At 37.4% G+C, this 15,105-nt stretch overlaps 1 protein-coding gene across 1 annotated transcript in view; it reads right to left on the reverse strand.

The window, feature by feature from the left end:
* Positions 1-15,105, reverse strand: part of GPC5 (glypican 5) — a 742,838-nt gene that overhangs the window by 586,605 nt on the left and 141,128 nt on the right. The window contains exons 4-5 of the mRNA XM_074815456.1: positions 5,686-5,819; positions 1,422-1,547 (exon numbers count right to left, since the gene is read on the reverse strand). Of these exons, the coding sequence (XP_074671557.1) occupies positions 1,422-1,547; positions 5,686-5,819 (260 nt within the window). The remainder of the gene's footprint in view (positions 1-1,421; positions 1,548-5,685; positions 5,820-15,105) is intronic.

The following is a 15,105-nucleotide window of genomic DNA, read 5'->3' on the forward strand; positions in this document are numbered from 1 at the left end:
TATAGTATAAACAGTAATAGTATAATAAGAACTAAGATATAATAGTAGCATATAATAATATAGGTTTGAAAATATATAATATATTAATAGTAAGAGTATAAGCAGCCAAAAGTAATGAAACAAGAACCTTGTTCTTAGGAAACCTGGAATTACAGGATGCTTACTTCAAATTTTTACTGAAATATTTGGTGGAATAGTGTAACTCATTTGGGGAAGGGCAACAAAACAAAACCCAGGAGGTAAAGCTGAGATTAAATCTCAAACATAGATATCTAAAGAGGGAACATGTCATCCTGAGAAGTTTGTTGAAAACTTAGGATAAAGGTTCGCAATGAGACTATCAAGGGAGTCAACCACTTATTGGGCCTTGGTGCTGCCAAAGCACTGGACTACCCAAGAAGATAAAGAAAAGTAGGCCTGTAGCTGTTTGCTGAAAGGGTATCCATTAAGTTTCCTTAGGTATTGTTAATCAATAAATTACAGCTCCTACCTAACCTTTTTAGACGTACCTGAAGGTGCAGGCTACCACTGTTCCTTCTACTTGTTACCAGCTTTCTCCCACTTTATTAACTCACCTCACACTTTTGATACTAGATACTAATAAATGATGTATTAACAGCATGATCTTTATAAAAAAAAATTGCAATGGACCTTTTCATATTTTGGTCTCTATCATCAGAAGGACTTCCTGCTCAGAGAAATACTTGTTTTGGTCATGAGAGCAATAAAGCAAAACCAGAGAGTTCAGCTCTCTGAAAATCCTTCTGACATCCACAAATACTCGTGTTTTGTAAGCTGTGAAATATATTGATTCCAGACATACACATCCAGGAGCACAGCAGTTTATTATTATCTCTTCTTTGCCATTGCTGCTGAATGATGTCTCCCAAGCCGCTGCATACATAAAACAATACATGTGTTTCACCTTTAAAATGTTTTATCTCCATGTTTTAAGTTTTAGCTCTCTCCTGAGAAACCATATATATTAAGAGATTACTTCATTCTTCAGAGCCAGAGAAAGTTTTAAGCCAATAACAGCTTGAGTCTGCTATCACACACTCTGTATTAAAAGGAGCATTTTATAAAGATCTAGCTCGAACAAAAATCCATATTCTTTTTCCCCAACTGTATTTTGTAAATGCCAATCCAGCCTCTTTCCAATGTATGTTTAGGTGCCATAAATTTGAAGGAAAAATGTCTGAAGAACAATAGAATTCTTTTTTTTCCCTCAAAACAGAGATGCTGCCAGATTTTTTTTACTGTTTACAGGTGAAGCCTGAGAGAAGGAAACCCACACTGATTTGTTTTTTGAATTAAATTTGACACATACCTAGGGAAACAATGTACTTGACTCAAGCTGGAAGCTACCTCAGAGAAACACAAAATACAAAAGAAAAGACAAAAGTGAGCCAGAAAGGTACCTTCTTGCAACATCTTCTCCATTCCAACAGGGGAGTCCATCGGCAGCTGCCAACTCATTGGCACACAGTTGATCAGCCAGGCCGCCGTAAAAGGCTCTGTAGAGCCGGAGGTGGCTGATAAATTCTCTGCACAGGGGAAGATGAGAAATAATTGACAGTGTCAACCAATATCATTAAGCAGTACTGCTGTTGTGCATTTCTACAAGAAGATAAAGAATGTGCTTATTTTATTACTCTCCATTGGTTCCAATGATTTTTTAAATCAATTTGTCAATTTCCTGTTAGATATGTTTGATTCTCTCAAATACTCTTCAGCAGTTTGCATGGCTGACACTCTTATTGGTCAAAGTAAAAAAAATACTTTTACTCATGCTCTGGAGCAGGAATTATTTTCCTCCAACCTGACATTTTCTTGCATAGACATTTTGCAATGCTACACTTCTACAAATATACCAAAAAATGTTCCCCCAAAAAAGCAGAGCAAATAAAAAAATAGGTGTATATGAGTAAGTCATCTGTTTTTCATAAGTGCTATCAATTAGTCCCCTACACAGTGTTAAAAATACTACAAAGAGTATTTGTCAGAGTTATGGAGCAACTCAAGATTTAGGTAAGATTGTTTTAAGATGTAGGTGTTAAATATTTAGTGGATATTTAAATAAATGTCTGAAAAATTACATCAGTTTTATCATGTGCTGTGCTGGTAGGTATTAAATTATGTATTGCTATTTTAAATAAATGTCAAGAATCCCAGAGCTAATGGTAAGTTTTTGTACTTAAAACAAATTAACGATTTTTTAGTTAATATGTTTTTAACTGGATTGTGATATTTATGTTTATAAATTATTTGCTTATGTATTGAAAATCTCTTCCTGGGAGATGCATTCCTGCTGTGAAAAATTAAAATATTTATTCATTCTGGTTTAGAACATCACACTATACTGAGTTATCTATGACCTGCAGGCACAAAGACACCAGCAAATGCTGTACTCATTGCTCTGTAAGCCAGTAAACTTTACTTCATGTTAACTTCTTGACAGTGTCTGGAGTTGTGAAAAAATGCCAGATATATTCTATACATTTCCTTATATTTAGTCAATGTAAGCCTAAAATGGCATAAGGAATTAAATTTTTAAGTATTGTTTACTCCAAATTAAAATAGATAAAACATGAGTGACTGTATACAGTCTGTCATTTAAAAAGCCACATGTTCTTTCTTGTAATTGTAGGGCAAATATTTTCCACAAACCACAATGATTTAGATTTGCTATGCCTATTAAATGTGATATGAGTGCCCTACTAAGTCTAAAACTGCATTTCTAAAAATCTCAGGTATGGTCGATTTTGACTATGCATCATATAATTGCCTATGCACAATATATTTTAATATGTAAATATGACTCATCCACAGTCTCCCAGCTATGAATAGTCATATCTTGTATTTCTCTATCCCCAAAATTGCATCCAGAATGCACAGTACGTTTGCAATTTTCCTCCATTTCCCATTGAGTGGGATTGATTTTGATTTTGTCTATGCTTTGGGGTTATATTTTGGATGAAAACTAGTGGTTAGAGAGTCCTCTCATACTAAATAGTTGGATTTCTTCTTCTGCACAATCAGTCCATGTACAACGTAGAAATTGAAATAAATATAACTGTCATAGTATCTTGTGACAAACTGCATTCTAGCAGAAGGGTCATTCAGTTTATTAGTAAATACATCCTGAGGCAAAGATAAAGTTAATACAGAAGTAATAACTGATTTCAGCCCCTGTTGATATCTGACCAAAGTAGTTAGAAGGGCAGATGGTATGAATGTAAATTTTCATATCATCATCCTCTAGACCAGATAGCATGTAATTATAGGCAGCTGAGCACAAATGTGCAGTTACAGTCAGTGGAAGCTGCAGATACTTCTTATTTGTTTGTTTGGAAATGTTCATTTTTTTTCTTACAATTTTATTCTCCATGCTAAAAACTGTATGCAATGTTCAGTTACGGAGGAAAAAGCATTATATACTTTCAAGTTTGTATATTACTACGGAAGGTTCTGCTTAGAATTTTTTTAAATTCATCTGACAATGTTTGGAGCCAAAAGCACAGAGAAATTTCCTTTTCTTCTTGTACCACACAGTACTAGAAAATACCAGCTTAGGTCTGATGGTAAAATTAATTTAGGAAAAGTTCAGACAGAGGCAGTCCACCATGTACTTTAAAATGGAAACTTTCATCTGGAGATGCATTTGAAAAATATTAGGAAATCAGGGAACTCTTAGGAGTCACACATGTAATGGAATCTTTTGTTCATTTGTTCTCCCTCAGATAACTGTCATCGATCAAGTCTACACAGTTTGGAAGAAGCCTATTCTTTTCTGCTAAAGCTTGTGAACGTTGCTGAGAGCAACCTGCTGCCAGAAGTACATTGGGAGGTAAATAAAGTGGAGTGAGACTCAGACAACAGCACTTCCTTAAAAGTAGGCTGCAAGCATTTGCTGAAGTCCCTCTTCCATGTGAGAAATTGCTACAGTTGCCATGGGAATATAAAGTGAAATATAAAGCAATTGTGACTAATAAGGAAGGTGATCCAGGAGGCAGCAAATGAAGATGATATCAACTATGAAGTTGTTAAACTGAAATCTGTGTCAATGGATCTCAAACTTTCGCCCCTCTCCCCTTTCTGGTGTAGCGCCTGTTGCATGCCATAAAGTGTTTCCAGCATCTCAGGCAGGCGGAAATCATGAGAAAACAGCATTGCTTTGTGCTGCTCACTGCCTCTCCTGCCCCTTAAAGTCTTTTGGGCAATCTCCCTGAGGTTAACCCAGACACCACTTATTCTGAAACATGGAACAGTCCTGGATTGAGATTTTAGAATACGGTTTCATGTTTGCTGAGTGCTAGCAATCAGAAAACATCAAGAACTTGCTTAGCTACATTAAGACAGAGAAAACATGCCTGTATAATGGGTATTGCCTGATGAACTTCTGTGCTGGCTAAAGCAAATTTCTGTTTTGTATCTCTTTCCATTCCCACAATGTTCTCTAAAACCTGTGTTTGGATTTTTGGTTGGTTTTTTTTTCTTCCTCCACTATTTGGAACATGAAGGACCTTATACTAACAAGAATAGTTTGACTTTGAAGCTCAGAGGCACTTCTTCTTCTGCAGACATCAGGAGTGAGCACTTATTCCCTGCAATTCTCTCACTTCAGTTTCCTTCTGCACTGCAAAGTGAAATGAAAGGAAAAAGAGGACAAAGGAAACCTCTCTGTATTTTAGCAAACACTGTGATAGAAATGAAATTTCTGATTTTAACTTTGTACTTTATTTGCATAATAGGGCCTTTATTCTCAACTGTAATACTACCCTTACTCCTTACAGTGCTATTACTCCTTATGGTCATTAAAGACTTGATTAATTTGGCTAAAGATATATTGGCCTTTGAGATGCCCTCAGCTATTCAGGATATCTGCAGAAGGCTAAAATATACGATACAACTTGCAGGACACCTGCATCCTTGGCAGCAGCAGATCAGTTGGGGTATCTGAGGGTATCCTCAAGTGGCACTGGATGCTTGTAGTTGTGTGGTCAGCTGAATTGAGTCCTCTGCTCCACAGGCTATAATGGCAGCTTAAACACCTAGCTCCTACGCAGTTAGGTAAATTTCACCCTGTAATGCTGAGCCAGGTATAAATCAATTCTCCGAGTCTTTGCAGTCATCTAAATTCCCTACACACCGGCAAAAGAGCCAGAGAAAAAAAATCAGCTGGACTTGCTTGAACGAGGATTTAAAGATTTAGCCTCAAATGCTTAGTTGTCTCATTTTTTATAGTAGAAAGGTGTGTAAGAACAGTCACTCATTTTTTTCTGTCTGATCAATTTGTACAAAGTCTTCTGATAAAAGTCACAATCACTTTTTGACAGATTTAATAATGCCTGCTGATGTGCAAGTTAAATGTAATTTGAAAACTTACACATAAAGATAGAGCTAACGTTCATATTCTACCAATGTTATCTACTCTTTTAAATACTTTAAACCACACCAAATTAATCTGGTCATATGTCCAATATTTCAGAAAACAAAATCTAGTCATGAAATTACTCTTTCCAAAATGCAACAGAGCAGATTGTGTTGCTCAAATGCTTCATTCTTTGCAGTCTTTATTTATTCTCTAGTAATGCATGCCATTGCATTGAATATAATCTATTCTGTTGTAAAATTAATGGCTTACTTTATTCTTTCTTTCTGGCTGTAAAACTAATGTCTTACTTTCTTCTGTTGGTGAGGGTTTCTTCACTGTCTCTTAAGAACATCTTCAACCCTTGATTATCTTTGTTCTGATCAAAGGTGCAACCTGGAGACTGCGTAGGCTTCCTTACAGGAGGACCACATACCTTGTTCACCTAAAAGGAAAAAAAGCCACAAGGAGGAAAGAACACATGTAAACAAAAATTATTATGTATCTCTCAATTCAGTTTTAGTCCATTTTAACAAGAGAGTTCCATGGACATTAAGCTAAGAAAAGTATCATTAACTATCATAGGTCTCAACACTGTCTCCATAATTAGTCATTTTATAGTAGAAAAAAACCCAAACAAAATCACTCCTTTTGAAGGAATACCAGGTGTATAAACAAGTCACCATATGTATTTTATTGACTGTGGCTTTTTTCTTCCTGTAAGGAAAGTGTATTGTTATGCAGACAGTAACAGTAACCTCAGAAAACACGATGCATGGTGAACAGAGGCATATTTCCATTTTTTCTGTAACATACCCCAATCACATTTTTAATATGCATTGAACTTTGTGATTTCTTTCAGGGTTGATGAATTATTATGGCATGTTCAGCACAGTTACCCAGAGCATATAGTGAACAGTTAGCATGGTGGAAACTTGCATTACAACTTTGCAAGATGTAAATTTAATGATCCAAGATGTAAGTTTAATGATTCGGACCATAGATGTTGAAAATATCATGGGATTTTATATGTCTGGCTTCCTAATCTAGATGTCAACAGATAAAAATTCACGTGAACTCCCATTTTCTTCCTGTATGATAGAGGATATCAATTCATGTTCATAGCTCATTATTCTTCCTAGTCACTGAATAAAAATAATTAGGGCCATACATATTTATTAAACAAGAGATACTTCATGCTGGGGATCACATCAGACAAGATATTAAGCAGACTGAACAGCATATATTTTGTGTAAGCTAGCACGCATGCACCACTGAAAAACTAATATTGTATGTGATTTATGAAAACTTGGTTTCAATAGGTAATCAGCTTTTTAAAAGAAAAAGGAAGAGAGGAGATCACTGTTGGCTTTAAGACAGGGATCCAATTTTTGAAGCAGAAACATATTCAAAATGCTACCATGAGAAAGAGGAAAGGGTACATATGTTATACAACAAGGATTACTGTTTCCTGTGGCATTTTATATCCCCAAATGTAAGAACAGAGAAAGCAAATAAATCTCATTTTTCAAGTTACCATCACATACATTAAAGAGAAAAGTGCGAGTCTTGGGGACCTTTACAATCAAGAACTGTTGTAGTGTTAGCTAAGAAAGATATTTAAAATTTTAAATAAAATGAACATATCTAATTTTGATGAGTTTCTTTGTTGTTATGCATGGTGTGAGTGGTGATAATGAAAGACTCATTGAATGCACTTGCTTAGGCCAGTCAAAAGAAGAACCAGCATTATTACTACATATGAACGTTCATCTTGTGAATTAAAAGTGACTAAAATAAACAAATAAAGAAAATCAGTAATTTTTACAATCATAGTGGCTTGAAATATGGATAATACTTGTTTTATATGTATTATACAGTTGCTTCAAAATACTGTCTAATGACATTTCTCTCTGTTTATTCTCTTTGAGTGAATGTCTCAAGAAATGCACAGTGCAATAATGATACATTTTAAAATAAACCTTAGTTTCAAATGTAAAATCTTTCTTAAAAAGTTAACCTTGGGTAAAATTTATATATATAAATACCCTTAAAATCCAGTCATTATCTGAAACATCTTTTAAAGAACTGTGGGTTATTTTCCAAAAGCCATTTTTGGAAAATTCTGAAAAGAGTGTTAGTTAAATCACAGAATCGTCTAGGTTGGAAAAGACCTTGAAGATCATCCAGTCCAACCATTAGCCTAACATTGACAGTTCCCAACTACACCATATCCCTCAGCGCTATGTCGACCCAACTCTTAAACACCTCCAGGGATGGGGACTCCACCACCTCCCTGGGCAGCCCATTCCAACGCCTAACAACCTAAAGAAATACTTCCTAATATCCAGTCTAAACCTTCCCTGGTGCAACTTGAGGCCATTCCCTCTTGTCCTATCGCTTATTACTTGGTTAAAGAGACTCATTCCTAGCTCTCTGCAACCTCCTTTCAGGTAGCTGTAGATGGCAATGAGGTTTCCCCTCAGCCTCCTCTTCTCCAGACTAAACAACCCCAGTTCCCTCAGCCGCTCCTCCTACGACCTGTGCTCCAGACCCTTCACCAGCTTCATTGCCCTTCTTTGGACACGCTCAAGTAATTCAATGTCCTTTTTGTAGTGAGGGGCCCAAAACTGAAAAAAAATGTTAAAAAGTGTTTGTACAGCAGCACATACACCTCTGCCATTCCCACAGAAAGTGCATGACAACAGTCACACTGCTGAGAACTCTGTTCTGTCAATGACAGCAACAGCTCTCACAGCTGAAAGTTACCTCACCAATCTCTCGCAAAGTCACTTACTTCTTCAGACATAGTTTCTGCAGAATGAGCTACTTCAGCATGTACAATGATGACGTTATCGTCTCTGTTACCCTTCTCACATCTCTGATATTTAAACCCCTGGGACCACTGACTGACCAACTGGCTTTGTGTGGTGTCAGTTCTTTTGTGTTTGGTACACCACACTTGTATCACTCACCCAGCTGAACACAATCTATCTTTTTTTTTTTACTGTTCACTCTGGCTGTCACTTTTATGTCATGTTTAAACCATTAACTGTATGCACATGCCAAATGTACTTTTGCCTCCCTCACTGGCCCAGTCTTCATTGTCACCTGGTTTCTTCAGTAAACTTGTGCACATGAAAAGGTCATATACTCTTATCTTGCCTTCAGGTGCCTGTTGTGTCTGTGAGCCAAATAATTTAAAACCAAAATGTCAGTATCTCATTTCCCAGTACAGGGCTGATGATAGTCCAAAAAAATAGAAAAATACACTTTCCATAATGCCTGCTCTTTTTTTTTATGCATTCTTTTGATCTCCAGGAATGAGTACATGGTATAAGTATAATGCCACTTAGTTGTATTTCCAGTGTTTTCTGAAGGACTACAACTATATCCGTTAGTTACATTGTTTCTTTATTTTTAGACTTTGGGCTGCAAAATTAACCTTCCAAGTAAAAATTCATTCAGTGCTACTAGCACCAGTCTTGACAGACATAGACTGGAATCATAATTTTGAGAGAAGGGGAATGCTCTCACTACACTAGTGATCTAACAAATGACCATTCTGCAGCAGTATATGATCAGCATTTATTCTTACTATCTTCCAGTTTCACTGAAAGGGTATTCCCACTGAATGTTTCCACACACTGAAAATTTTTCTTGGCTTCAAACACAAAATCCTAGAAGAGCGTATAAAATGACTATTGAAAAGGACCGAAAATAGTGTAAGAAAAGTGAGACTGAAAAATCACAAAAAATATTATTCAGGAGATAATTACACATCTCACTGCATTTCAGGAAGAATTAAAGACTGCTATAAAATTTTCAAACAGTCAAACCTTAGCAACTTACTAGGGTTTTTTCTGGTTTTTTGTTTGTTTCTTTTTTCTTTTGGTCAAATGTTCTTAAATACTGCACAATATTTAAGGGCATAAAAAGAAACCTCAGAAAATGATAAAACTCCTGATTTTCACAGTTCAGACAAACCTATTGTCATTATACTCAGCACACTGTTATTATGCACAATTTGTATGCCACAGTATGATGACTGGGTTAATTAAAAGCGCTTGTAATAACCATGCAGTTAAATCGCAATTAGTGCCACACATGAACTTTATGGCAGTTTGATTTTGCTTGGTGCAGTTCCATAGAATGTCTACTTATAGTTACTTACAGTTTGGAAAACTGAAGCATCATAAACCTTTACATTTACACAGGACTGGACAATGATGTGACCATCATATCAATAATGGTGGGATACTGTCATCTAAGTTCACATGCTCAACAGGAGAAATCAATCACATTCTTTGGGGTTTCTTTCCACTATAGCAATGGTGGAAATGCTGACCTCAGCATTTCTACAGAAATGATCTTACAGCAAATGACTGAAGCAAACAGAATGCACAGTCCTGTGGCACCCTTCAAACTAGATATGCAGTGATTAGCTATGCCATATCTTTAAATGCTGCCACTGTGCCAGAAATAAGTCTCAGGAATCCTGAGACTTTCTGCTCTACTTTGGGTCATAGGCTGTTGTGAAATACACTGAGAAGTCGAGCATCTTCTAGTCTTGCAGTGTGGCTGTAGTTTGTTTCACTAGTTCTTACTGCTGTGCATAGAGTAACAGGAGAGAAAACACTTCTCTGGGTACACCCCCTCTTGGGCTTAGACTCAGCACTAGCTGGGAACCAGAACCAGTAGTCTGAAAATTGTCCTTTTTTATGCTTGTTTTGGTAAGTTTACCAAGCACTGTAAGTTTTTGATACATATATATCCAGGATTGTAAATGAGGTATGTGTCAAGTAGTCACTAGATTGACACAGTCTCTCAGACCTGTAAACCATCAGTATGGCTGCAGTCCAGGCAGGCATTTAAAACTGCTGTATTCAATGCATGTTTTAGTGATCAGTCTGGTGACTTTCAGTTCTAGCTATCAGATCACAAATTTCCCACTATCCCTTACAGTAAAATCCCCTCAAACACTCATGAGCAAAAGGACAGCTGAAGTCTAATAACTCTAAAACAAAGCTACATTGAGATGGCTGGGATGGACTGGCTGAAAATACACTTGTTACAAAAAAATTGTGGTTAATTTTATTTATTTTCTAGGAATACACAAGTGAATACTTTCTTCGAGAAACAGATTCTTGGTGAGTCACAAGCACTTCCAGCAACAGATTACTAATCAAACTAATGCTATTAAAACTAATCCAACTAATGCTATTAAAACTAATATCCATCCAGGAAAACAATGCATTAAATATTTATGAAGTTGCCTTGATACAGATTTAATCCTTGCAAGTGGATGTGCAATACTTTCAGGTAGATGGCTGTGTGTCAGCCAGAGGAGAACTCTTTTTTGAACCTCATCCTGCCAGCCAGGCTCTGCGAGCAGCACAGGAGAGGGTGGCTTCTCCGTCACCAGGCAACACAGGGGTCTGGCACTTTCTGATCATCTAAGCAGGTGAAAATGAAGATTTCTCAAAGTAAGAATAGCTTCTCCTCTTAACGTGTCATAATCTCCAGCTGAGCTCCTGCTGCAGGAGCCAATATACCGACACTTAGCCCGTTTCACGGTCTGTCTTCTTCTAGTTAAACCACAAGAGGGAGCACCAGCATTTCAGTATTTCCAAGCCCTTAAGCAGGCTTTTATCGTTTGCTGCTTAGAACAGTTGCCTATTTAATACCTAACTTCTGTTGCAAGAAAAAATGTATTTTGATATGTGAGAGCTTGCACATGTGCATGGAAGATTAAAGTACTCCCTACTGAGACAAAATTCAAGTTCTTGAAAACAAGGAGAGCAAGCATTTGGTAAAACAGGCCGTTTTTCCTTCAGAACAGGAAAAAGACATTAATGAGATTGTCTTAGGAAATAGCGGTGGTGTACCACTAACGTTTACAACACAGGAAAATCATGCAGGAATTTTCTATTATTTCCTTTGTTTTCTCTGTAAATTTTGTGTTCTATCTCTGTGTCTAGTTGTCTCTCTTTCTCTTCTGCAGACTCAGGACATCTTAGGCATCCGGAACTCTAAGCAAGCTCTGGAGTTGCAGCAGCAACTTACAATTTTGTAAGTTTCATACATAGGTTTAATCATTTTACAGAACTTGCAAGAGAAGTCCAAGACAACCTAAAAGGGGCAAACATTCTGAACAACAGCCTAGAGAACTACAGAGTAAAGCTGATACTTAGAATAATGCTTGAACAAATTATTCTACACTCAGTTTATAATCACCTGCAAGACAAATCTTAAACGGACTTGTGTCCTGGTTTCTGCTGGGATAGAATTAATTTTTCTTCTTAGTAGCCAGAATACTGCCGTGTTTTGGATTCAGCATAGGATTTCGTATGTGAAGAATGCTGATAACACACAGATCTTTACAGTTATTGCTAAGAAATTAAGGACTTTCCAACTCCCCATGTCCTGACCATGCACAGGTGTACAAGAAGCTGGGAGGAAGCAGGGCCAGAGCACGAGACCCAAATTAGCCAATGAACTATTCCATATCATGTAACGTCATGCTATGCTTATAAAGGAGGGTTGGCCGGGAAGGAGGGGGGTCTCTCTCGCTTCCAGGACTGCGACTGCAGGATCTTGGTATTTTGGGATCGCTAGCCATGAACAGGATGGGTATCAGTCAGTGGGTGGTAAGCAATCGTGTGGTGCATTACCCATTTGTACTTTCTATTATTGTTATTGTTTTACTTCAATTATTAAACTGTTTTTATCTCAACCTAGAAGTCTCTCTTTACCCCTCCAGTTCTTTTTCCCATCCGCCAGGAGGGGAAGGGTGAGCAAGTGGCTGCATGGTGTTTGGCTGCTGGCTGGGTTTAAACCATGGCAACTTACCAAATAACAATAATTTCAAAGCAATTTTATTCAAAATTGTAATTAAAAGCTCAGGTGATACATGAAAAAGTGCATTTATAATTTTTCAGGTGAGACAGAGTTGGAAGTGGTTTCAAGCTCAGGAAATAACCAACCCAATTCAAAGCAACCTTGTTAAATGTAATAGTTTGCTCCACACCAACCAGATGGTACTGAGCAAAGATAAATGCAAACTGCAGATATACAAAATGCAGACCCACCAGCGAGGCAATGGTACCCTCATGAGAAAAAACTGAGAGGATTACAAGTTGCAAAAAAAAAAAGGAAAATAATTTTCTGTGACATATAAATAAAACTACAACTTGGAGATATGGAACTAATTATTCCACTCTGTTTGGAACTAGCACAGCTTCAGTGCCGTATGCCTTTCATGGGAAATCTACAGTCAAGATGGAGGACCAAGGAAGAGACAAAAATGCTAACAGTTTGCAAACCATTTTTTTTTTTAAACACCTACTTTTTAATACGGTTTTGCAAAAGAGTGCTGTCCAAGCTGTTGGATTTCGGGAGCCACAGTCCACAACTTTCATGTGACTGAGACTTGTATCCTCCTCCTACTACTCCACCTACCAAAAGCAGTGCTCCAGACCAAGTTCTTGAGACTGTTCTCATATCTTGTCAGTTTTAATTATCTCTGATTTCCTTCATAATTTTGCATGTTCTGATTGTAAAATAAAATCTAATAGCCCACTAAATTTGAGTTACTTAATATACTTTTAATTTGTGTCTTCTGCTCTTTAATTACTAAAACCTTAAATGGTTTTAATTCTGCTGCTCCTTTCATGAGGGACTAACACTCAGCAAGTCTGGCAGTAAAAATAGTTTCTCCTTCTGAATGGGGGTGGGAGGGAAGGAAATGATTTTTTTTTTTAATGGCTTAATGTCAGGGGAAATCCTAATGTTCTTAGCCAAGTTACCCTGCAGCCAGAATACAGCACTGCCAGTTCAAACTCTTCAAAGGCAGTTCAACAAAACTGCTTCTTATGAGAGGTTGCCAGCTCTCCTGATCCAAGTCTGCTTCGGTGGATGCCAAGGTGTTTCATTTATGTTCAGTGAAAACACTCTGTGGTTCTCCCCTGAAAAGCAATTATATAAAACCGGCAGTAGCCCTTTCCAAAGATCATCTGCCTGTATGTAGTTAGACTGATTTATCTGTGCTCTCTAGTGGCTAAAATATACTTTATTGCTCCTTACTCCTGCGTGCCCTGCAAGTACAGCTCTGACGTAGAGGGCTAATATTATGCCTTCTTGTCTGATACAGGCAGAATTGTTCATTAAATCTAAGTAGAAATGTATACAGGGTCACCTGTGTAAACCAAAAGAAATTCAGTAGGAATGTGACTGTCAATGAAAGCAGAAATGGGGCTCTACAGCCTTTATCAGTCATGTTACTCACTTAAAACAAAAAAACATATTACAACTTACAATACATAAAGAATTTGTGGAAGCAAAACAAGCTGGCTACATCAGTGTATCTGCACGATGTATTTACACTTTGTTGCAGGCTGCAATTTATGTTCCAAAATTGTGAAGAGGAGAGCAGTTTTGTAAGATCTGCAACAAAAGTATGTAAGTCAATAAAATCATGCACACTTACAGTAACAGTCATAATGCATTATTTCATTTAGCATAAGACACTGTCAATGACTTTAGATAATTGGAGAGTCACCTCTTCATGATAATAAAGAATCAAAAAACATCTGAAAAAGAAATTAGGGATAAAAACCACTATCTAGTCAGCATTTCAGAGAACCTGTGTTTCTCCCCCTTTCTTATGAGATTAGTGGTTTTTCTTCCTGTATCTGTGTTTCAGTGTCTCCTCACCCTCTTACTTGAATCTGGACAAACCAGTTTCCTTTGAAGATCTTTTGTGATGTACAGGACAGTCACTTACTTATACATGTTCATATCATTTCAGGGACCAAAATAGTCTGAAAAACTCATTTGCTTCAAAATCTCTGAATTTGCTGTCACAAAGTTTTTCTCTTCCAGTACAAAGGGTTGGTAGTGATTTAAGGGTCAACTGAGACACCAGAAGTCTGCTCAGCTCAGTAGCTCTCTGTGAATAGCTATTCTGCTTCACAATGGAAAAGGAAGAGCGGAGAAAAAAAAAAAAACATACACAGCCTACAGAAAGGATTCTCAGTTCACTTCTTCCTTTACACTTGTTCCTGCCTCTTACTTGGCTTTGGAGAAGGAGTGAAAAGCCTCCTTTCTTCTCTTTCTGCAAATATGAAGAACCGGACTGCAGCATTTTCAGCCTCTTGGAGCGCCTTCCTTACTTCCAGTTCAGCTCCCCAGTGGACACATTCAGACAAGCCTGCCATGGTGCCAAAGGAGAATTAGACATCTAGCATGTCACCAAAAACCAGAACATGATGGCAGCCCACACTGCTTACTCCACATTTTTCAGACCTCCGAGTCCCTGTGCAGTCAATGGAAAGAGGAAGGCCATTCTGGATCCATGCATTTTGCCCAAATTTCGCCTAACCTTCTGTTAAAAAAGAAAAATGGGAGGTATATTAAAGAACCTATGCTTTTCTGACAAAACAGATCTCAATCTTAAGAAGGAAGTGCAGCAAACTGAAAGATTTAACAAAAGATTCAAGTAATTTCAAATTGTGAAGTGGATTTGCTCTTAACACATTAAACAGGAATGCATAATGCATGCCATGATATGTTCCTATATTATTTACTTGGCAGTCTATATTGAACATACCTTATGCAAACCTGCACTATTCAGCATTGGTTGCCAAAGCCATGTGTGCGTGTTGATAAGTGCAGTGGATTGACCTTGGCTGGCTGACAGACCCCCACCCAGCCACTCTCTCAGCCCCCCC

Source organism: Strix aluco, chromosome 2 (assembly GCF_031877795.1).
Source record: "Strix aluco isolate bStrAlu1 chromosome 2, bStrAlu1.hap1, whole genome shotgun sequence".
Lineage (NCBI taxonomy): Eukaryota > Metazoa > Chordata > Aves > Strigiformes > Strigidae > Strix > Strix aluco.